Source organism: Dama dama, chromosome 20 (genome assembly GCF_033118175.1).
Source record: "Dama dama isolate Ldn47 chromosome 20, ASM3311817v1, whole genome shotgun sequence".
Lineage (NCBI taxonomy): Eukaryota > Metazoa > Chordata > Mammalia > Artiodactyla > Cervidae > Dama > Dama dama.
This window is the reverse complement of record NC_083700.1, coordinates 32075295-32099456: the sequence shown is the minus strand read 5'-3', so window position 1 is coordinate 32099456 and position 24162 is coordinate 32075295. Positions and strand designations below refer to the sequence as shown.

Below are 24162 nucleotides of genomic sequence, written 5' to 3'. Positions count from 1 at the left end.
ACCGGGAAACATTGTGTCAGCCGAGTCTGAGGGGGGTGACAGGGCTGCTCAGAGCCCAAAGGGCATGCTGGCATTAGGACCAGCTGGCGTTAGGCTGGCATTAGGACCCTGACAGCCCCAGGTGGGTAGAGGTGAGACTAAGGATGCTAGAGGTTCCTAGCCAGGGGGCCATGGCCCACAGGTGGGCAAGAATGGATTTCAGGTATGTAGGCAGGTGCAGATCTCCCCCTCCAGGGCAGCCAGGTGAGGCTGGGAGAGCAGAGCCACTGGTGAGCAGCTCCACCTGCCTCCAGCAGCCTGGCCAGCTCCAGAGGAGCAAGATCAAAGGCATGGCCAGATCTAGGAGGCACAGATCTAAAGGAAAAGACTCTAACTCTGGAGTGAGTAAGGAGGCACAAATTCAGAGAGGCTTTTCTGAGACAGAATTGATGTTCACATTGTCAAAATTCTTGCTCAGACTAGGAGGTAGACGCAAAGGTCGGGTGGAGAACGGGATGAATTCTTGCTCTTGCAAAGTCAGGAAAAGGAGGGGCTCTGATTCTCCGGGATGGACCAGGTGGGCCTACACTGCTGAGAGAGGAGCCCCTCGTGCTGGTTCCTAGAGAGGGCCACTTCCTTCACCTTTCTCCCCATCGCCCAAAGAGCATGGGCCTGAACTCTGCCAAGGAGCATAATTACAGGTGTCATGGCAATTTATCTGATTCATTTCATGTGCCCGGTGACTACATGTGGTGAGCTTTTCATCACCTCAAGAACAGGCACACACAGTCAGCACAACAGGAATATTTGTTGAATGAATAAAGGAAATGGGCAATAGTGGATTCAAATTAGCATCTGCAGTGGAAAGCCTGTGCTCTCCACAAACCCCACCCCAATACATTTTTTGTGTAAACAGGACTACAAATCCAAGGACTGCTGACTTGCTCTGGTTCAGGTTTAATTTTAAATGAGCTGGTTTCTGGCTTAATTTTAAACAATTAACAAAGAAAAAAGATATTTAACTCATTTCTTACAATGTAGTCACAACCCCCCCAACAATTAAAATAAAGGTACCCTTATAAATTCCATTAAATGCTGCTGCAATACTAATGAGAGGCATTCATATTTATAGGCATAAAGGAATTTTATAGATGCTGCCTGTAAGATGACAAGATGTTTTTTCTTTGCATGTTTAATGTATTTTGTAATTTTTAAAAGTAATGATCTAACATCTTCACTTATATGAGGTCCCTGGAGTACACAAATTCAGAGAGACAAGAGCCCCATCAATTCTCTGTGGATTCTCCAGGTATAGAGTTGCTTTTCAGGGGAAATCTGTAGGTGCTTGGGGGCCTCATCTAAGAACCAGAAGACCCAGCCCTGGTCCAGGATGATGCTTCTGATGTGGGAAGAAGGGTCACCTTTCAGCAGGCCAACCTGAGAACAAGGACCTGGAGGTTTTCTCCTGCCCACAATGGCCCAGGGTTACACTGGGGACCCCCTCCTCCCTCCCGACCCTTCACTTCCAGCAGTCTTTCACAGAAACACACACACACACACACACACACACACACACAATGAGCACAGAGCCTGTTTCTGATTCTCTCCTCCGACTTTCACTGTTTCCCTGAAACACTTTCCCTTTCTGGCCCTCCAAGCCCCCCAACCTTCTCACATCATTTGCACACTCCTGGGAGTTCTATCTCTTCTGTGACATCTGCAGGTCAAACAGATCTGATGATCCTCTTGGCTCAGCCTCATCTGGACAGGAAGTGTCCCAGAGCTACAAATTCCACTCCAAGTTGGGGCACATCCTCTGGGCTTCCCCGGTGGCTCAGATGGTAAAGAACCTGCCTGCAATGCAGGAGACTCGGGTTTGATCCCTGGGTCAGGAAGATCCCCTGAAGCAGGGAACAGCAACCCACTCCAGCATTCTCACCTGGAGAATCCAATGGACAGAGGAGCCTGGTGGGCTAGTCCATAGGGTCGCAAAGAGTCAGCCACGATGGACAACAAACTCATGCTGTGAAACACACAAACCTTGCAGCTGATCCCATGTCTAGTCCCGCTTGGTTTAAAGTTACTTAAACAACACACACAGGTTGCTTGAGCCACCCGTGTGCAGTGCTTCTCATTCTGAGTAAACTGGCAGGGCACGACAGGGCAGTGACACGCCCGAATCTGAGCACTGAGCCCCTTCTTTTTCCAGGTGCTCTGCTGGAAGCTGGGGCGGGGACCATGGTGCCTGACTCTGAGGAGCAAGGGCTGCCTGAGCTTTCAGAAGGTGGTGACAGGAGGCAGAGAGCCTCCTGAGATGACTCACTAACCCAGCCCGTTTCCACTGAACTTCCTTTCTGTGCCCATACCCTGCTGCCGGCCCTTCAGTCCTCATCCTTTCTGCACTTTGGAAAGCCAGCCGGTGAGATGCCCACAGCCGGAGACAGCCCACACGCTCACCCTCTCCCCAGTCCTCTGTGATCATTTAATGGTTGGTTTCATTCAAATAACTCAAAGTAATGTAAGCCACGCTGCCCACATGGATGCTAATAGCAATGTCGAGATTCCCCTGCGTTCCTCTGGGGAGCTCATGTTCTTAAATAATGGGAGTGGAGAAGGGAAGGGCCATTTACCGACCAAAGCGATAACAGTGGGAAAGAAGATGGGGATGGGGGTGGGGCAGGGAGAAACCCTGGGTGGGGTGTCAGTAGGGACGGGGAGCGGGGGGCCAGGGACAGGATGGGGACTCCACTCACCCCAGAACCTGCCCATTCATGCTGTGCAGGCTCTCCAAGGGCCTAAAGAGCAACTGGTTCATCTGGGAACCTCCACTCTTCCCCAGGGCTTAGATCTGCCAGAGCTGCACCTGAGCCATCCCAAGTCCGTGCCAGGACACGTGGCCCAGGGTCTTCTTGCCACCAAGTCCCCTAATGACTTCCCTGATCATAACTGTATTTGCCTTCCACAACTATTTCCTAACAGGACTTTGTGGGTTCTCAAAAGCCCTCATCCTTCCAAGGTGTAGAGGAAATAGGCTTGGATTGAATACACGAGAGGAAGGTTGTGATCACTGACCCTCTCCAAAATGGAATCACTGCAGCCCAAAGGGTAAATTCCCATCCCTGAACGTTCAGACAGATTCATTGCCATCTGCTGGGGAGGTTGTTGAAGGGAGTCCAGCTCTGAAGGGTGATAGCAAAGTAGGATTCATGGGGCTTACATAGCTCTCTGCAGATCCCACGGTTAACATCTTCTATCTTCCCCTCATTCAGCTAATTTGGCCTATCCCAGGAGCTGAATTCACAATTCCCTGGTGTCTCCAAACATAGTGCTGTGTGGCTGAGAGCTGCTGACCCGAATCTGAGCCATGCCGGCTTACCATCAGGAACCCTGGAACCTCTGGGGGTGTCTCAGAGCAAACCTCCCAGGTTCCTCTGCAGACTTGCATTTCTGATGGTCACTTTGGCCAAGGGCTCTTTTCACTTGGACCTCTTTAGAGATGAAGAAATGGAAATGGGATGGTTCCCAGTGCCCCTCCATCTAGAGGCTAGTTCCCCAGGCTGTGATCATTCAGGCTACTGGGTTAATGATCAGATTTCCTCTGAAGAGGGAGAGACTGACAGCTTGTGAAACTGACTTGGAAGTGAGAACTCACTAAATCCAACCCTTCATCATTGAGAAGAGGATTCTGAGGACCAGAAGTGACTTGTCCAAGATCACATAGCCTGCTGAAGCTGGCCCTAGAACCCACATCTGACTCCTTGTTCAGTGGTCTTCCCATTGTCCTATAGAACCCAACCCCAGCAGGAGGGTGCAGTTAACCCACATGAGCCAGCGTAAAACACCTAAATCAGAGTGTGGACACAGCAGCCCCTGCTCCTCAATGAGAGGCTGACCTTACATGGAAATATTAAGAAAGTCAAACACTTTGTGTGGAAATGAGTGGTGGGCATAACGCTTCATCAGCTCTCTCTAAGCCCTGCCCAAACTGGGAGTGTGCCCGCCAGGCTGCAGGAAAATGTTTTATTTATCAACACAACAGACTTTTGCTGGCCAGGAGAGACATTTCTGCTGAAGAGGGGAGGGTAAGGAGGGGAGGGGGCTTTGGCTCAGAAGACAGAGATGCAAACCCTCAGGTACAGAAGTCTCAGGAGAACTTATAGCAGTTTCTGGAAGCAGAAAAGAAACAGGCCAGGGAAGAAGGGAAAAAAAGAAAAAAACAAAAAACAAAAAACAAATGTAGAGTTGCCTACAGCAAACTTCTCCATCTCTGGGGCAGAAATGGCATGAAAAAGGCTGAATGAGTCTAACACCCCAATGTCAGGAGAGCCAGCAGAGGGGAGTGGGAGGGTCAGAGCTCCTGGAGGAAGAGTCACACCCGGCACTATGAGCCCTCCAAGGGGGCAGAAGCAAGGCGGCACCTGTGACCTCTAGGGAGGATGTGCCCGGGAGACTCCTCACCCCACCCCCCACCTGCTCCATCTTCCAGCCACAGATCACCATGAGGGCCTAGAGCTGAGGAGGCCGGAGGGCTGGGCAGCCTGTGCTCAGTCAGCGGGTTCAGAAAGGAACCCCGTCAGAGCTGCTTCCTTCTACCCTAAAAACGTGAGGACTGGCCTCCAGATCTGCTGAGCTGAGCTGTGGTCTCTCTGGTGGGTTGGGATGGGGCCAGTAAAAGGCTGAGTTATGCCCCGTGGCCTGCCATGGATGTGGGGTGAGGGATGCTGCCAACTTCTAGACATAGGGCATGGGTAACAGCCACCAGGGACCAGGATCTCTGCAGAGAGGGAGAGGGCATGAGACTTTCAGACTTTTATTCTGAAAGATATTTACAGAAGATATTTACACATTATGCATACTTACAGCTTTACTTCTTCCTTCAATTTCTCTTCTTTTGTACAAACTCTACTGTAACACTAAAATCTCCCACTTCCTTCTTTTTTTGTCTTCCCTCCTTTTCACCAATAAGTTCACTGCCTGCTGGTGAGTTCTGCCCCCATGCATGTGCTGTCCCTTCTCTGTTGGCCCAGACCAGCTTGGGTCCCTTAGGTCCTGCTGGCCCCTTCTCCATGACTCTGATCCTTCCTTCATCGCCATCCTCCATCCACTCTTCACCCCCATGACCTTTGCCAACAAGCACGAAAGCCTTTGATGCCAGCACCTTAGGAGGCTGAGGGGCGCTGTTTCTTCCTTCCAGCCCCCAAAGCCTCTGGTGAAAATCTGGGTGGTTAGTGCTGGGTTAAGAGCAGACACTGGTCATACTGCACACAGCGCTCCAGCTTCCCCAGACACCAGCCAGAGGCTCTGGGCGGGCCTCGGTTTTCTCAGTAACCTCACTCTCCTTTGCTTAAGGAGGGTTACATGAGGAAATCCATGTAAATGATTTATAGTCAGCACCAAACCTGGAACATCATAAAAGTTCAATGATATCAATATTAGCTATTATTACTGTTGTTGTTGATGATGATGAGGGACAGTGGTCCCTCACATGTCAGGGAGACTCTGCTGCTACCTATTCAGTCTCCTCACCTTCCAGATAACAACCCTAAAGAGACTTGGACACAGCTCTTGAATCATCATTTCTGTCCTAGGCCAGCCTCTCTCCGACTCCTAACCGTGGATGGAGCTTTCACTTTGGGAGACACTAGAGACACTGCCCCTTTACTCTCAAGGTGGGGTTCCTCATCTCTTCCTGGGTCAGGCTGATGGCCTCATTCTCTCTCTCCTTGCAAGCTTTATCTCTTTTTTCCTACCTTTTACTTCAACTTTTCATTCTCATTATATATATTCATTTGTCTATCATCTTCTGCTTCTACTAGAATTCCAGTCCCTCAGAATTTGCCTGTTCTGTTCATAATACATCCTTAGCCCCAGCACACTGCCTGGCACATAGAGACCCACAATATTTACTGAATAAATGATCAAGTGAAGGAATACATTTAACATTTCCACCACAATCTTCCAAGGACCAGCTGAAACATCACCTCTTCCAAGAAGTCTTCCCTGATTCCTGCCTCCTCCACCTTCCCCTACACTTTTCTGCCCTTTACTCAGAACTCTCACCTTGTTAAATCCAGAAATATAGCTCTGTGTGCACAAAGGACCCATGTTACTAGGCTGAGGCTCCTTATGGAGCAGAGACTCTAAAGGAATCAAAAGATCTTGTTTTGAATCTAGTAATGCTGCTATAGCGTGGGAGCTCAGGCAAGTTGCCTACACTCTCAACATCTCCTGCGTGCAAGCTAAGTCACTCAGTCATGCCCGACTGTGCAACGCTATGCAACGCATAGCTCACCACGCTCCTCTGTCCATGGGATTGTCCAGGCAAGAATACTGGAGTGGGCTGTCATGCTCTCCTCCAGGGGATCTTCCCCTTGCAGGGCTCAAACCCGCGTCTCCTATGTCTCCTGCCTTAGCAGGCAGGTTCTTTACGCTAGCGCCACCTGGGCATCTCATATATAGGAAGCAAATTGAACACCCTCCTCCCAGGACGTAGTCCTCATCCCCTTTCTTTGGAGCCCCTCATAGCAACTAGGACCGTGCTTTGCTCACAAAGATAGCCCAATGCAAATTTGCTGAATTACTGAACCATCGCTTTCCCCAGTTGCTTACCAAGAGCCCGAGAGAGATGTCTCCAAGAGAGGGCATGCCAGAGGACACGCCCAGTGATGTCAGGAGTACGTCTGACGTTTCGCTCTAAGGAGAAGGAGGGAATGAGTGGGACAAGCAGTGTCTCTAGTGCTTGGAAACTCTGCCCAGGGGTCTGACGCTGCAAGGCCCGACAGTGTCACCCATGGAGGCTGTGCCACACACAGTCAGCACCCTCCGTGGCTGGGCAAGGGATGTTTGCTGGTCTGTGACTATTTAGACCCCAATCTCCCATCCACAAGCCAATGTAAGGACTCTGTTCTTATTATATTTTAGCAAAGCTCATAAACCAATTTTGATTTCCTGGGTCAGTGCTGTTTATTTAATTATCATGGTAGGAGACTAAAAAGAAAACCTTGTTTTACTCAGAAAACCAATATGACCTTTTAGCTCCAGCAGAAACCTGGTATGAAAGGGAACTTCTGCAGACCAAGGAGAGAGGCATGGGCCAAGCTGCACACAGTGGGCACCCGGACGCCTACGGGGACAGGTGCAGAGAAACAGGGCCCGGGACAGGAAGGGGTTCCCAGGTCCTCTCCTCATCCTTCGCTTCGTGTTTTCCTGGGCCATCTCACCTATTTTCCCTGCTTCAGATGATGATTTCAGAACCTGCTGCTTTAGCCCCCTTCTCCCTGTTCAGTTGCAGACCCACCTTTCCACCCACCTGCCAGCTACTTCACGGACACTCAGAGTTACCAGCAAACACTGCCAACCCACAGCCAAGCTCATGGTCTCTACCTTGCCCTTGACCTCCAGCCAACCTGTTCCTCCTGAATGTTTGTCCACTTGTCCAGTTGTATGGTTTCAGAGTTACTTTGGACTTCACCTCCTTCTGGACGCTTATCTCTCCTTTTTCACCGTGACCGCCCTAGGTCAGGCCTTCTTTATTTCTTCCCTGGATCTGTCTCCTGGCTAATGTCACTGTGTCCAAGGGCTCCCGTCTAACATTCATCCAGAAGACACCTTCTGAGTCCATGTGTCACAGGGACACATTTAGTGACTCCCTAATGTCTACCAAATAAATCCCTTAGCCTAATATTTAAGACCCTTATGTCTCTAGCAAACCTTTTGCTCCTACTCACCTCCAGCCACACCCCTCATATACCCTAAACTCTAGCAAACCAGCACATTAGCTAAACTCTCCAAGCACCATACTTGTTTGCAATTTATTCAGAATTCCTGTTTCCACATATCAAAATCCTGCCTACTATTGTTGATTCAGCTGAAATGTCACCTTTCCATGAAACTAATCGCTTGTTCACTGGCAAATACTTATTAAGCTTTTCTTCTGTGTCAAACACTTTTTAATCATTTCAGGCCATGCCCCATCCTCTCTTGTACACTCAGAAACATATTCCAATCCTCTACTCTACTGTAAACTTCTTGGGGACAGTACCGAGTTGTCATTTCCATATCCCCAATACTGCCTAATAGGGTGCTTTACAGATACTAGGTGCTCAGTAATGTTTGTTGAACTGAATCAAGATTTATGCTGTCCATGGTTTTGATATCATTTAGTTTAGCTGAATTCTCCTAAGTTTTTTTTCTGTTTCAGTATGCGTGACCAGGAAGAAGTAAAAATAAACTAATGATACTTCTCAGCAACTCCAAGCCTGTAATTATGGTTAACTCTCAGTTATCCATGCCATTGGAAAAGCAGTGTTGGAGAGAATCCCATGCCAGAAGCACAAAAACATGATTTCCATCAGTCTTTGACAAGTATTGTATGATTTTCAAGGAGCTGATTTGCCTTGTTAATTTTGTTTGGCTGATCAGGTTGCTATTTGCATTTATAGTCTCTCAATAACTGGCTGGGTAGAAGGGATGGAAGGGATGGAATGGGTGGAGGGCTGTGCTGGGGGTAGGAAGTCGGTCCAGAAGAAAATATCAGCTCTATACAACTTCGGAGGCAAGACTGGATGAAGTGAACATCACAGGCACTTGGGGATTGTCAGCACGGCCCAGGGTTTGGCCAGTTTCTCAGATGACTGCAAATGTAGAGATGTCCCTGCCCACTACCAGCCCACTCTGGGTCCAGAGTTGGATTTGGTTTAAAGATGATGTAAAGTAAGTAAGTAAAGGTTCTGGGATGGAGGGAGGGCTGTGCTTCCAGTCTTATTGGTAACAGGAGGGTGTCTCGCTGAGCTACCGGGAACCACTGGATGCAAATCAAAGAAAATGAGATTTGTAATTTTGCATCGATAGCTAGATAATGCAAGGGGGAAAGTTCCCCTCTTCTCCTTCTGAAGCAAACAAATATCACATGTGGTGATTCAGCAGCTGCATTAGTTGGGGAAAATTGATGCACATTTCATGTGTCAGGGAGCTGAATCCCAGAGAATGGAGCCAGCCTCCCAGAAAATGGTTTCTTTATATAGTTCCATCCATTTATTGTTTGATTGGACTTTCTGTATATTAAATTCAAGCTGTTCTGCCGCTCTTGGGTATTATGATGTGTTGGCTCGGTGGGAAATAATGAAGGTGATGGGATTTTACAGCATCGCATTACAAAGGAGGCGTCCCCAGCCCCATCCATCTCTCCATCAACTAGCTTGTGTGTGAGGTGGCACTTATATTAAAACGATTTTTCTGATTCAGTTTAATGACACTCATTCGAGTCCTGACACCCGGAATATGATTACATGAGCTAGATGCAATCTCCCTCCATCTAGCCATGGTCAGCAAAGGCTGAGTTCTCCTTCCCCAGCCCCTCCCTTCCCACTTACCCATCATTTGCATTGAACTGGGTGGAGGGAGGTGGGGCTGTGGGGGAAGAAGGGAAAGGCTTACATTCTGGTCTGAGAAAAGCAGGCTGGGCAGAGAGGGGAGCACTGGCCTTGCCCTAGGGGTCATGATACATGTAAGTCTTTTGGCTGAGAAACTTCAGATGCTTGAAGCGATTATGGTAACTCCTTCATCCTCATCACAAACAAGTCCCCTTTCAAAGCTGGCTTGAATTCACTACTATAGACTCCAAAAGAGATTGCTAAGGGCCTGGTTGTTCTCACTTCCCAGAAAAGAAAAACTGACTTGGTCACCACAAAGGATGGACACTCAAGATGTGAGTAGAGTGTCAGTTTCCTGGAGGACAGTGGGAGGGAGGACTCACAGAGAAGTCTCTGCTCCTCTTCCTGCCCGGGAGAAGCTTCCGGCCACAAAGGCGTGTGGCCAAGAGCCCTGTGGGGACTGGGACAGGCGCTTCCTCATGGGTGAGACAAACAAAAATCCTCCTGTAGTTACCAAGGGGTTCTGCCCCACCCCTGGGGAGAGGGAGGGCCCGGCTGCCTTTTATTTACACTATTTTCAGGCAGAATAATTGCTGCTCCTCAGGAAGAATCATGTTTTTGTTTACGGGTGTGTTTAAAGAGGGAAACCCAAACAAAACCAAACAGAGAGAGAGAGAGAGAAATTGATTTTAAGAGATTCTGGAAGAGAGCTGTGAAATGGGCATCAGCATGGAAATTCCCTTCCAAAAACCGCGGTGATTTGAACAGCTGGATCGGAAGATGAATCTAATGTGGTGACCCTGGGGTGAAGAACCCCGAAGGCTGACATTCCACCTGTGGGAATTCATTTCTTCCTCCCCTGCAGCCCCAAAGTGCTCCCCCTGCCTGTATCAGCAGCTACCAGAGCTGCCGCCTTTGAGACTGGCTGCTCCCTTTCAGTTTCCGAGCCAAGACTGTCCACACAGTGGTGAACACCTTGGCAGGTGCTGGGGAAATTCTGCCTGGGTTGAAGGCAACCTCAGTCAGGTGCAGATGCCCCTGCTGATTGCCAGTCCAGCTCTGTTCTCAGATGGCAATGCTCCAGCTCGGCCTCTGAGGTCTGCCGTCCTGTGCCAGGGTCTGGGAGCCACCCTGCAGGCCACTTCTTGTGAGATGCTTCTCCCAGCAGTGGAAGTCTTTAGGTCTCTGTCTTTCAGGCCAGTCCTCGACCATGGGAGCTGGTGAAGCTCTCAGCTGGTAGGCTAGCTGCAGGACCAGCAAGTGTGTCCTGTGGCCTTGACCTTCAAATGTATACAGAATCTCTCACTTCTCCCCTTTCCACTGCCACCACTAGATCCCAGCCACCCTTATCTCTTGCCAAGATTGCTATGGTAGCTTCTCTTCTACAATGAATTCACTGCCCATTGCCCAGATCCTTTCAAGTGAGTCAGGTTTTCTCAAAACTCTCCGACTTCCCATTCCAAGAATACTCGTAAAAGGCAGAGGGCCAAGTCCCCGTGGTGACCACAGTGATTATGCGGGCCCTGCATGGGCTGTTTTGCGCTACCTGTCCCTGCTCTTGGGGCTGGACCATCGGCGCCTTCTTGCTCTTCCAAGAATAGCGCACCAAGGCCCCTCCTGCCTGATGGCCTTAATGTTTGCTGTTCCCTCTGCCTGCTATGTTCTTCCCCAAGAAACCCACATTCTTTCAGGTTCTGCTCAAATTCAGCCTTATCTGAGAGGCTTGTCTAGACCTCCTCACATAAAATAGCAGCTCTCCCTTGCTGCAACCCCTCTCACACTTGGCAACCCCAATTTATCACATTATGCTTTATTTTTCTCTGCAGCATGCATTACTTCCTGATTGCCTATCTGTAGGTATGTATCCATCTATCTCTTTACTGGTCTTGTTTTCTCCACTTGAATGTAAGCCCCACAAGATCAGGGGCTGTTTCCTTTGCTGCCATATCCCCAGGGCCTAATAGCTACTCAAGTATCTGTTGAATAAATAACTGAATGGAGGGAAATTTCATGGGTGGGGGGCTTATCTATGGCACCCTTTCTGCTCCTTCCTGGCCCTGGAGTCAGCATGGAGCCTGGCCAAGCAGCCAATCGTGAAATACATGGGTTGAAACTTCCCTTGCAAGAAAGCCCCAATCCTGCTAGACTGACATCAGAACCAGAGAATTCCCTGCTTGGCCTCCTCATTTCCACCCACCCACAAACATCCTGTTAGACAAGACCATATCACTAACAGTCAGATAGCACTTTCACTGGTTCTTACAATGGGCAGGAGATGGTTAACAAGTAAGAAAATTGAAGATGGGTAAGCCAGAGTACACACCTGTTTTGTTGAACAGATATATACTGAAGCCTAGTACATATCGGGTCCTGAGCTAGGTAGAGATCATAAAGTGATCTTTGAAGCAGATACCTGCCCTTGAGGAACTCATATTCTGGGAAAAAGGCATATAAACAAAGTTAATGAAATGTGGCAGTTGGCAAGAAAGATGCACGGTAGTGCACGTGGGAAGCCTTCCTGGAGGAGACGATGTAGGCTGTTTTGTAGGATGACAGGAGTTAGCCAGACGGAGCAGAGTGAGGGGTAGTCTCTGGAGGGACAGGAAGAACGTGAATAAAAGCCACTTTTCTGACCCTGCTCTTCCTACCCTCTCTTTTTTGGTTCAAAAAAAGAGAAATGAGTCTCATTCATTTGGTCTGTACTTTACATAGGGCTGACGAGCAATCATGGCACCTGTGAGTTCTCAGAGCCTATGGTGCTGGCTGATACACAGTAGACACTCAATAAATGTTGAATGAATGAATGATTCCTTGTTGGGATGCAGGTCTTCACTCTCTCTCAGGAATTTCAGCACCAGAGAACTATTGGTTAACAAATGTCAAACCAAGAGAAGATCCTGAGATCATTTATTCCCAGTAATTGCATTATAATCAGATCCCCCAGGCAGGGACCAACCACCATCCAGATGGGCACTGTTTGGCCAACACCCCACTCCAAGGCCCTTGGAAGGTGGGAGGAGGGTTGGTGGACCCCCCAGAGGCAGTGGATGATGGTAAAGACAGAATTTCAGGAACCGAAGGGTTAACAAAACCCACCTCTGATTGGTTCCACTGGGGGTGCCTGATCAAGCACCCCATTCTGTGGAGTGCCCATATTGATCTCCCAGGCCCTGCTCCCAGTCTCTGAAACCTCAGGCAGGCCCCTTCCAGGATTAGACTTTAAAGGGAAATGCAAATTACCTGGAGGCTGCTTCGTGCTTGGAAGAAGTAAAAATCGATTCTGTTTTCGTTAAAGTGATTTTTGGACACTGTCAAAAGCTCTCTCATCTCAGGCCACGGGGTGACAGATAGGCTGCCGGTCTCAATTACATAACCAAGCCAACCAGGCGGCATCGGGCCATCTCATTAGAGTGACGCTGCTCCGTGCCCTTCCCAAGCCCAATTCCCCCTCCCTAAGATGTCCAAGAGCTCTTTATCTCTTCCAGGCCTGGAGCTGGAGCTCGATGGCCCTTGTGGATGCTTGTTCACAAAGCTTCCTTCCCCTCTGCCCCATGCCCCACGTGAGCGTCACCCACGGACTGGCTCAGACAGTGTGCCCAGTGGCGATGTCAAGCAAAGTCAAACAAAATGAAGAGGGAAAATCTGCTTTGAGAAAGTCTATGATATATAATACAGTCCCAAACTAGAGGTGATGGTCTTATTCAATATTGGGTGCTCTGTGTTATCCCTTCCCTCTGTTAACTGAGATAATTGAGGATTTATTTTATTTGTAGCATCAATTATAAGCACAGAAATTAATCCTTTAATGGTGAATTTGGAAGCTCAACTGTCAAGGGGGCACCAGGGAACCCTGGGCTGGGCAAAGGTGTCTTCCCCACCAGCATGGGAGGTGGCCAAGGAAAGCCATTGGTGGCAGCTGGGTTGTTATTGTTCCAGTATTGATGGCCGCTGGGTTGTTATTGTTCTGTGTGCTCAAGATATTCTGAGAAATTAAATAAATAGGAATAATTGGCTCCGGGAGATCCCTCCCTGGAGGACACCTGAGTAACTCATCAGCGGGTCCTGGGAAAGCAGGCAGAGAGATGGCAACCAGAGCCAGGAAGAGCAAACTCCTTCACCTGACACATCGGCCCTCGACTCATCAGTCAGCAAAGGCCCACAGGACAGCCTTTCCGGACTGGAACTAGGAAGCCTAGGAAGGTGTGGGTGGGAAGGGTCTGGAGACAGGAAGAAGGAGGAGTCTGCCAGGGATTGTTGGAAGCAACTAGACAGAACGTGGCAGAACACTGGCCCTTGGCATTGCATGGCCACTTGGGGTTCAAACACCAGCAAAGAGTAAGCAAAGTCAGGCTTTCCGGAATGATCCAACAAGCTTACAAGTAGCCAATGGATGTGCTCAGGACAGACAGCAGCCAGAGGAGAGGGACGGTTTCCAGGATCGGGTGGGTAAGACTTCCGATAAGAGCAAGAAGACCCGCCACAGCATCGCAGATCATCCCAGGGAGGGGGGACCACACACCAGATGAAGACTGCCCTGCTCCCTCCCTGGGGCCAGCACTGGGGGAGACACAAATCTTGGGTCCACCCTAGAGAGAGGACAGGTGGGTCTGGAAGGGACTGAGGACAGTATCAGACCAAGCACATGGAGAAGGAGTCCCGTTCTCATTGACTCACCCATTTAAGAGTTTTGCCAAATACCTGCTGTTTAGAGTCAAGCAGCAAGCTGGGTGATGGGTTCCACCGCCAACTCAGGTCAAAGTCAAGCAGCCCGATCCACCCAACACTAGTCAGGGTGGACGGGAAGAAAAAGCCTGCTTTCCCGTTACTTAAAAGAGGTTAAGCAAAACATGACTAAACGTTTCATTTTTGTTTGTGAGTCTTTCCTCACTAAGGCTAGACATCTTGCTGCTTGAGGAAGGGAAGGGTGAGGAGCTCGCAGGGCCCGAAGTCAGGGTGAGCAGTGTGGGTCTTTCCACGCGGGAGTCCTCACTCTCTGGCAGACCTCTTGCTCTGTCCCTCCCTCACCTCCCAAAAGAAAATGTGAGGCCATGACTGTCCACCCACTGGCACTAGACTTGACCTTGATCTACACAGCGAAGGCTAAAGGAAATCACTGGTCTCCCCAGTGACAGTAAATAGATTTTGCAGTGAAAGCAGCCATTAATTTCCCAGGCAGAACTTAAACTGGCCAGAAGAAAATGTTTTATATATTCATAAATTCCCTGTGTGCCTAGTGAGGTGCCTGTAGTCCTCACCACGCTGACATTTTCTTAAATAGAGATAGGACTAGAATAGATTATGACACCCTGAGGCCATTAAAAAAAAAAAAAAAAGAAAAGCACTGAAGGACTGATTTCCACCTACAGGCCCTGATGGTACGGGAACAAGTAGAGTAGGAAATGAAAAGAGAAAGGGCCCTGGAGACAGCCAGGCTGGCATTTGAAAAGCGGCACTGCCCCTCAGCAGCTATGTGACTATAGATATTTACTTAACCTCTCTGAGCCTTGCCTGCTGCATCTTCAAAGTTATGTGGAATTTTTCCTACCTTGCAAGGCTGTTGTGAAGACTTAAAGAGATAACATATGCAAAGTGCTCAGCACACTGCTGACACATAGTAGACACACATATGCTGTTATGCTAATAATAAAAAGTAACGGGCAGGTGGCCACTGAAGTTTCCATTGATCTCCTCTGAAATGGCCCCATTTTCACTCTGACACTCAGCCGTCTGCCCTGTTTTCTCCCCATGGCGGTCCTGAGGCATCACTCGTGTTATGAGTCCCATCAAGGGGCACTTAAGGGTATTGGACAGTCAGAGTGTAGCCACGGAGGTCCTGGCAATGGAGAAGTTCCCTTCAGGAAAGCGAGGGGATGGCCAGGTTAGCAGAGACACAGCAAATGTGCCTCCTTCTCCTAACACAGGGCCAGTTCTCCAGTCCATCTTATCCCTAGATATCCCACCATGCCAGGAAGCCACATCTACTCCCCGAGTCAAGAGAGACAAGGTCAAATGACCAGACATCCTTGCCCACTTTGGGTGGGAGCTGTTAGTGGGAGACTGCGTGTGTGCTGAAGAGGAAGGGAAGGGCAAGGTGGCCTCTGCCAGATGAGTGGAATGCCCCCGTCAAATGTGGCCTTCACAAATGGACAACAACAGCCCTCGCTCTCCCCCTTGCTCCTCTCTTCTGTGTGGCAGAATGACAAATGTAATCATTTTAAAAGGTCCTGTCACCTGCTCAGTCATTCCCAATAAGCACTATGGAAAAACCGATACCAGTGCCACAGGGTTTCAGCCAGGAAAAAAAAAAAAAATCAAATCACCAGGACGCCACCAACTGAATTGTCAAACACCAAATAAAAAGCTTCATGAATTCTCCATCAGTAATATAACGCTTCCTGGCCTAAGCAAATACAGCCCAGTGTATGAATTGTGAAGGGATTTTGCTTGAGCCTCAATGACTTCCCACGGCTGAAGACCCTAAGAAATACACATGTCCATGAAGCTGCCTTCGCTGGCTTTAATCCTGTTAGGGTGAAGACTGTAATCTGCTTCTTGAGCGCCACCCCCACCCCCATCCTCTGATGGAAAGCTTCATATCCCAGCACCATAAATATATTTCGGTGATCTCAACTGGAGAGGGGACCCTGGGGAGAGAAGAGACAGAGTCACCCGTGACCTCACTGAGCACCTTTCCCTCCCACTGATGATATTGTTGCTACTGTGTCTGACCACATGATCCATCAGACCATCTCACCATCACCCAGGTAAGCTGAAGGATCATCCCACCACAGAGTCAGACTGAGAAAGCAAAACTACTGCTCCTTCAGCGAGAAAAAAAAAAAACAAATCAGGTGCCCCACTTTGCAGAAAACCCAAGTTCAGAGTCACTTAGAGAAAGTCTACTCAGAGCTACTGAACCCTTGAGCATCTGTGGCGGCAAAAAAGAAAAATAAGGCAGAAGAGAAAATAGCCTGCAAATATACTACGAAGGAGAAATGCAGGGCGGCTCCAAAAAGAGAGTTCTAGGGTCTCCTGTGAATGGAAATCTGTATCCTCCTGACAACTCTCACTGAACTTCTTACAGCATTCTTCCTTCCTGCTGCCTTGTTTTCCTCCTCAAGGCAGCCCTTGCAAGCTCAGGTGCATATAAGAATGCAGCAGTCTCCACTCACTCCTCCCTCACCACACACACACATACACAGAATGCATGGCTGAAAAAAGACATGGTGACAATTTTCCATGTTTTGTAAAATACATACCCTACTGCTAAAAGAAAACTCAATTCAGAGCATTCATCATCCCCAAACAAATCACTTAGGCGCCTTCCTCTTCTGATTAGCAACTTCCCTTGCTCCTACAACTTGGGGAAGTGACTCCATCTTCCGTGTCCGGCTCTGATACCATCCACAGTTTCCCTGTCAATCCAACCTCCGCCCTTCTCCAGTCCAACAGCTCCGACTTACCCCAGTGTTGTCATGGTGACGATGGTGTACCAAAACGAGGCGGGGATGCTCGTGAACTTGCTGGCGGAGGAGCCCTTCTCGGCGTAAAACATCACAGTGGCAAAGATGATGATGGCCATGGTGAGGGAGAAGAGGAGGAAGCCGAGCTCCGAGGCACAGCTCTTCAGGGTGTAGCCCAGGATCCGCAGGCCCTGGGAGTGGCGCGAGAACTTGAAGATCCTGAAGACGCGGAAGACCCGGAGCGTGACGAAGGCGCCCGACACGTCCTCGTTGTTGGTCATGACCAGGCCGATGTAATAGGGCATGATGGCCACAACGTCGATGATACTCATCACGCTGCGGATGAAGCGGTAGCGGCTGGGCGCCGCGAAAAGCCGGAGGAGGTACTCCACCGTGAAGATCATGACGCAGGCTGTGTCCAGGCAAAAGAAGGCCACCGAGTAGCGCTCGCCACACGGCAGCTCCTTGCTCCCGGGCACCGTGCCGCACGGCACGGTCTCCACCACGTTGGTGATGACCGAGACGGCGATGAAGAAGCCAGTCACGTAGTAGAAGACCAAGGCCAGCGTGCTGGTGTGCGGGTTCTCAAAGGCCCGCCACATGGTCTGGCGGAAGCTGAGCGAGGGCATGGACTCCTGGTTGTTCTCCGAGTCGTTGTCGTCCATGAGCCGCTCGGCGTTCTCCCTCTTGCGGTCCTTGTACTCCTCGTAGCAGCAGTCACCGATGATCTCCGGCAGAATGCCGTAGAAAGCCAGCTCGTCGTCGTAGGCGGAGATGCACTCGTAGCGCGGGTAGTGCAGTTTGCCAGTGCGGTAGAAGTTGAGGACGCAGCGGAACACTTCTGGGTCCCGGTCGAAGAAGTACTCCTTGGTGTCCTCGTTGAAGAAGAACTCCTTTTCCGTGCTGCCCAGCAGTGTGTCCGGGTAGCGCTCCAGCGTGGTCCGCCACGTCTGGAACCTCCGCCCGCTCACATTGAGGACGATCAGTTCATCCTGCCGCTTGTTCTTGTCGGCCGGGGCTAGGGGCATGGGGCAGTTGGCCACCGGCATCCACCCGATGGCCGCAGCCCGCGCGAAGGGCAGCCAGGCTGCGACTCCGGCCGCCATGGTGACTCCAGCTCCTGGGCGGCCACTGCTCTGCCACCCCGCACACCAGCTTGGAAGTTAGTTCAGCGACCCCTGGAGACAGGAAGAGAGAACAGAGAACCCGTGAGTCCCCTGTCTGCGCCCGGGTGGGAGATGGGACACAGGCAAGGGTCATCAGGAAGTGAAACAGCAAACGTCTGGAAGGGAAATGAATGGAACTGAAGTCGCCACCAAAAAGAGGGGACTTGATTCCGCACCCGGTCTTGCAGCAATGTGGGATCACCAGATGTTGTTGACTGCCTGACAAATTGTCAAGTTCCAAGAGGGCTCAGGAGCACTTGGAGGGAAAGCCTCTTTAACAGAAAGATCTGGGAAGACGTGGTTAATAATCAGCTCCGAAAGGTTATGGTGTCATTACGAATTTAAATTGGGAGAGGGTAAATGAGTTCTCATTAAACGAATTTAAAAGTGGGATAAACATGCTAATTTTTATTTCTCTCCTCACCCACTAGGGTAATCAGGAATGGGGTGTGGAGGGGGGAGATCAGGGAAACACATTCTTTCCACTCCTCACTGGTGAGGAGGCTGGGGCTGCCCAAGACTCTGGAAAATTCTCTGAGATGCCAGAACTTGGTGGATTTCTGTCCCCAAGTTGCATGGAGAAGGCTGACCCTGGTGGCGTGCTACCTTCTGGGACATTCAGCTGGGACATTTGGCAACCTCATGTCCAGTCATGCTCTCAGAGCCATAATAGAAAGCTGTGGGAGAGGCTGGAGGCTAGGGTTCCTCCCCCACCTTGTAAAGGACTCTTGGATTCTTGGTTCACCTGCCTTCCAAGCATTGTCCTTCTCCCTCCCAGAGGAAGCTGATCCACACTTACTGCCATCTCCAGACTCCTCGCCTCCCGTCTCCATCTGCCCACCATCCCTAACTCCCTCAGGTTATATAACAATACCCTTTCCCATGCCAGCCTCTTTCACCTGGCCTTACTCCACCCTCAGAGATTCCTCCGGAGCTGGGCCACCTCGGCCCTTCACTCACCGCTCTCTGAACCGGGCTGTGTACGCACTTCCCCATCACCTGCATGGATGGAGGGAACAATGGCACGGAGAATTATATTTGGCTTTGGGAAACAGATTTACCTTCCTGAGTCTGGCTTTTTAAAGACAGTAGTGAAATGAGTCTGCAATCCCCAAATGTATACCATCTGTGGGGAGACACGTGGTGACACAGAAACACACGAACAGCAACGGGAAATTGTTTGGGGTTGACACGCTCATTTTCCCAGATCTGAAACTGATCTCACAGAGCCAATCCTGACTCAGAATGATTTGGACCCTCTGTAATTCAGCTGGTTTAAATAAATGAGGCAGAGGATCAGTCTTGTAAGGCAATTTGATCTCATCTTTCCGTAACCCTGTTTGCTTCTCCTGACTCCCAACTCTGCTAAGTTTTCCAGATTTCTCCCTTCTCTCATTCCTGAGCCACCCCTGGACTCTGCCACCTGGAGATCTCTGAAACTGGACAGGAGGAAGCTGGGTCTACCTCCTCGCAAAAAGCTGCTCTTCACCTTTGGCTCACAGCATCCTTAACCCCCGGCCTGTCACCTTGGCCATCTTCCTCACTGATGCACCCAAAGATGCAAACAATTGCCAGATAATGAGACAGTAGGTCTCTGCTCTCATAAGGCCACACTTCCCTGAGTCCTCTTTCCCATTGGTCTGTTTGTCTCTCATTCTCCCGACCCTATTTCTCCTGTTCCCAGTAAATCCATCCTGCTCAGGTTAATCTCCCTAAACCAAGATCTTCCCACGGCTTACCAAATCAAGTCTGAACTCTTTGGACTGGCATTCTGGCATTTTCACAAATGGATCCTGGTTTATCATGCCAGCCCCATGTCCCAGGCACCTATCCTAGATCCTAGATGGGCTCATGCATAGTCCTTGGGGGTCTGTCTGTGGGCACTATTCCTTCTGTTGGGACTATCCTTCCCCTTCACCCAGCCCTCCAATTAGAAGCTCCCCTGTGCCTTGCTCTCTCTGTGATGCGTCTTCCTCTCCCCACTCTGAAATTCTCTCCTCGTTTGGGCTCTCCACACTCTATTTGCTCCTCTTCCCTAGCACCTATCACCCTCTCGCCTGGGTTACAGACACTCTTCACGAGTCTTATCATCATGGCCAACAGTAATTGAGCGCTGACTTTATGCCAGGCACTGCACTGTCTCCAGTGGATCAGCTCATGTAATCCTCCCAGCAACCCTAGGAAGAAGAGGTCTGAAATTCAGCAGTCGGCCAGCTGGAAGGGGGAAGGACAGGGACTACAGTCCTGGACAGGCAGTCTGACCCCACACCACATGCCCCGAGATCCTGTGCTACACTGCTTCTCAAGGTCTTCCTGTAAGAAGAATATTAGGTGATGTTTACTGAGGGCTGACTGCCAGCCAGCACAGTATCACATGCTTACATAGCATGGACCACTTCAATCCACCCCACCAACACCCACAGGGGGCAGACACCACCGTCGTCCCCATTTTGCAGATGAGGAAGATGAAGCATGAGGAGGTATAACTGGCTGAAGGATGTAATGATTAGACAGGGAGATTTAAACCCGGGCCGTCTCAATGTGGAGTTCGAGGGGATAGCCAGGCCTCCTCCCTGCTTTCCCCATCCCACACAAAGCTTCTTAAGGGTAAAGCCACGATGCTTCTATCTTTACATGACAAGTCAGGAGGTAGCGTAGTAGGTGCTCAACCTACCAATGATCCCCAAAAGTGGGCACAATAAAGGACAGGTGGGAATCAAGATTACATAGATGCCAATTATAATCCATCGATTTTATTCCACACCATCAGGGTTTTCAAGGGTGGGCATTCTCTCTCCACTCAGTAAACTCTGAAGACAGATCTAAATAAAATGAACCCAATTTAAGTGCCTCTGACTCACTGTGGCTCTCAGTGGAGTTTTCCCAAGGAGCTGACCTCTACCTCAGTTTCCCCTCTGCATGCTAAGGAGCATGTTCACAGGACTTTATGCTTCCTCATAAAGGGAGGTGATTCAGGTGCCACAGAAGACATCGGGAATGACAATGACATTCCCTCTAAATGTCACCAGTCAGAGAACAGAAAAACAGTGCAGGCCTGATGAGCTCTTGATTACGGGAACTGAGGAAAGAACAGGGGGATCGTTTATCCATGGCAATGAGTAATCCACATGCCGCTGATAGAAGATTGGGGAACACATCCCATGCATTTTATATCTTTCTTCAAGAAATGTACCCTTTTAACTCCCTGTATTTCCTTTAGGCTATGAGGAGAATCTGTAGTCCCTAAGCACACACTTAGCTAGGTTTTCTGAGGAGCAAGAGAAGTTTGGGAAGAAAGCCTGCAGTTTAAAGATTGGTCACAGGATAATTCCAATTCAGATTAAGCTAACATTTATTGATCACTGACTATGCAGTGGGCACTGGTTTAAGCACGTTTTGCAGGAAGAGTTAATTAATCCCACAAAAATCCTATGACATGGGCATTTATGCTGACAAGCTTCAGGAAAGGAGCTGAGACTCCTTCAAAGTGACTATGTTCTGTGTATATAGGAGGTGACGATTTTCCAATAGGCTACTGATCAGTTGGTGCTAGTGGTAAAGAACCCACCTGCTAGTGCAGGAGACATGAGAGACACAGGTTTGATCCCTGGGTGGGGAAGATCCCCTGGAGGAGGAAATGGCAACCCACTCCAGTATTCCTGCCTGGAGAATCCCATGGACAGAGGAACCTGGCAGGCTGCAATCCAAGAGACACAACTGAAGTGACGGAGCATGGCAGCATGGCATGGCAGCTCACTGCCAAATGACTTTCTTGACCTAGGTGTAGCCAAATACCGAAGGTCCTTGGGGAGAGAGCAGGATGCAGGCTCTGCCCACCCCGTCCCCAGGCAGCAGAAAGCTCGGAGTCTGGAAGGCCCAGCACTCCCGTTCTAATTCTCGCCTGAACTTGTGAAAGCAAGCCACCATTATCCTCTGGGCCACACAAGCCTCGTCTGTCAAATGAGATAACTGGACAAGAAAGTGACAAGGAGATCTCTAGCTCAAGTAATCCTTGATTCTACTGGATCCAGGACATCAAGCCTGTAGCTCAGGTGACACCAAGATCTCTTCCTCACGGTGGCCCCTGCAAAGCCAGCCGTAGAGCCTCTGGGTTTGTTGCTGTGGGGACGGAGTTAGTCTGAGTCTCCTTTTAACAGAGGCACTTCTGGGAATTTCTGATGAGGCTGGTGCCCAGAAAGGGGCACAGAGCCTGCATTGCTTAGATCTCAAGGCAATCAAAGGCCCAGTTCATTCATAGAACCCCTGGCCACACCCCTGGAGGGAAAAGGGGCCCGGGCTCCAGACCCTGGGCCCTGGACCTCTGACTCTTAACATCCTTGCTTTATCCCAGGATAGAGCTAAGAAAGGCAGAAACTTGGGGGGTTCCCGTGGCAAAGAGTAAGAGACCACAGAACCAGCAGTTACCCCCCTAATACTCTGCTTGGGCCAGGTATGCAGTTGTATACCCTGGGAGAGTGGCGCCCTCCCACTTCCATTCTGCCAGTGCTGCTTCACCCTGACTCCCAAGCCTCACTCCCTGGTATCTGCTCCTGCCATGCTGAATCCCATCACTTTACTCTCCCCTCCCCATGCCAATCTCCTCTTCTCCAAAGTCTCTGGGTATTTTACAAACTACTCTCAGATGAATAATTGAGAACTGGGGAAGGAAGAACAGTCCTTCTCTATCTATCATAAAAGCTTCTGGTCCCACAGTCAAACTTTTATCCCATGTATTAAGCCAGGACGATCTTCCCAAAGAAGGCCAGGCTGTCTCCAAAGCTTCAAGCCCTGTCTGCTTGGTAAAAAGTACCAAAATGGGAGGAATCACCCCATTGTTACTTCTGTGAGTGTGTGAGAGAGTTTGGAAGTAGAGGAAAAGTGTCCCATGCCTGTGGCCATGCCAGCCATCCCCTCCATACAACCCTGCAGGCTTTACCCAGCTCAAGCAGAGCTTCTCCAAGACTCTCACCACAACACTCGCCCCCTGACAGGCACCAACGCCTCCTGGAGCTGACCTGGGTATGATTTCTTGCAACAGGCACCACAGTGCGGCCCCATTTCCAGCCAATAGCACTGCACAGGCCTCAAATGCCAAGGTTTTACTAGGACGTGGACGCCTTACAAATGAAAAATCTGAAGCTATTTTTGTTTTTGGCAGAAGAGTTTGACAGTGGGAAAGATGGGGGTGGGGGGAGGATGGGGAAGAGACATTTGAAACAGGTGAGTGCTGAAATGACACAGGCGGAAAAAAAAAAAAAAATCCTAGAAAAGGGAAACACATTCCCCTGCTGTAAACAGGCAGCCCTGTTAGCCAGCTTCTGTGGCGGAGAGAGAGGGCCCATAGTGGGCAAAGTGAGCAGACCATCTGTCCTGGGGACTGACACTTAACCTGAGCACAGGCACAAGGCAATGAAAACATCATGTCACCAAGATCTACCCTTCAGTGACCTCGACAGAGAACTGGGTATGGAGAGTCTCTTGAAACTTTCACTTTCCACAATTTTTCACTCAGCCCAGAATGGAGCCAGTCTGGGAGCAGAGGGTCCTGACAACCCAGAGGGCATTCTCCTGTGCCCACAGGGTTTGGGTAAGCAGCCATGAAATTGGCAGGGTGACGAGATGGGGATCCTTGGGATGCAGGCCTGGGACACACGCAGAGATCCTCTTCTCCCGCAGTGCCTCTCCTAGGCTGGCCAGAGCACTTTTCTGAACTCTTGATTTTTTCTCCAGCCTCTTCAACAGCGAAAGGGAGCAAGCTGCTAATCTTTCTTCCTCTTGGGGTCCCTTTTGTACTTGCATTTTATTGCATTCCAGTAGAGACAGGGGAAAAGAAACACATCTATTCCAGCCCCTGTGCCAACATGTCCACATGGGAAAAAGGTACACATGCTTTGCCTTGAATTCCTGCTGGTCCAGGCCCCCTTTCTACAGACATTAAATATCCGGGTTCCCTTGAAGTGATGGTAAATAACGCGTAAATTTAACCATCTCTGTAACGTTCATGCAAAATACCATCAGGAACCACATAGAACCAGGTCTTGAAAAGACTGCCTTGTACCTACAATCGGGAGAAAGTTCAGGCACCCTCTCCCAAGAAATATAACCGAGCCTTCTCTTTGCTATAAGATTCCAGGTTCAGAACCTCAGCCTGTTGCTGACATATCACCGCTGCCCGGGATAAAA

General features: G+C 49.8%; 1 protein-coding gene across 3 annotated transcripts in view; it reads right to left on the bottom strand.

Moving 5' to 3' along the window:
* KCND3 (potassium voltage-gated channel subfamily D member 3) overlaps positions 1-17919 on the bottom strand; it is a 211422-nt gene extending 193503 nt beyond the window's left edge. For all 3 annotated transcript variants that reach the window (XM_061121154.1, XM_061121152.1, XM_061121153.1), the window contains exon 1: positions 16814-17919. In XM_061121154.1, coding sequence (XP_060977137.1) covers positions 16814-17919 — 1106 coding nt within the window. The remainder of the gene's footprint in view (positions 1-16813) is intronic.
* Between the last annotated feature and the right edge of the window lie 6243 nt (positions 17920-24162).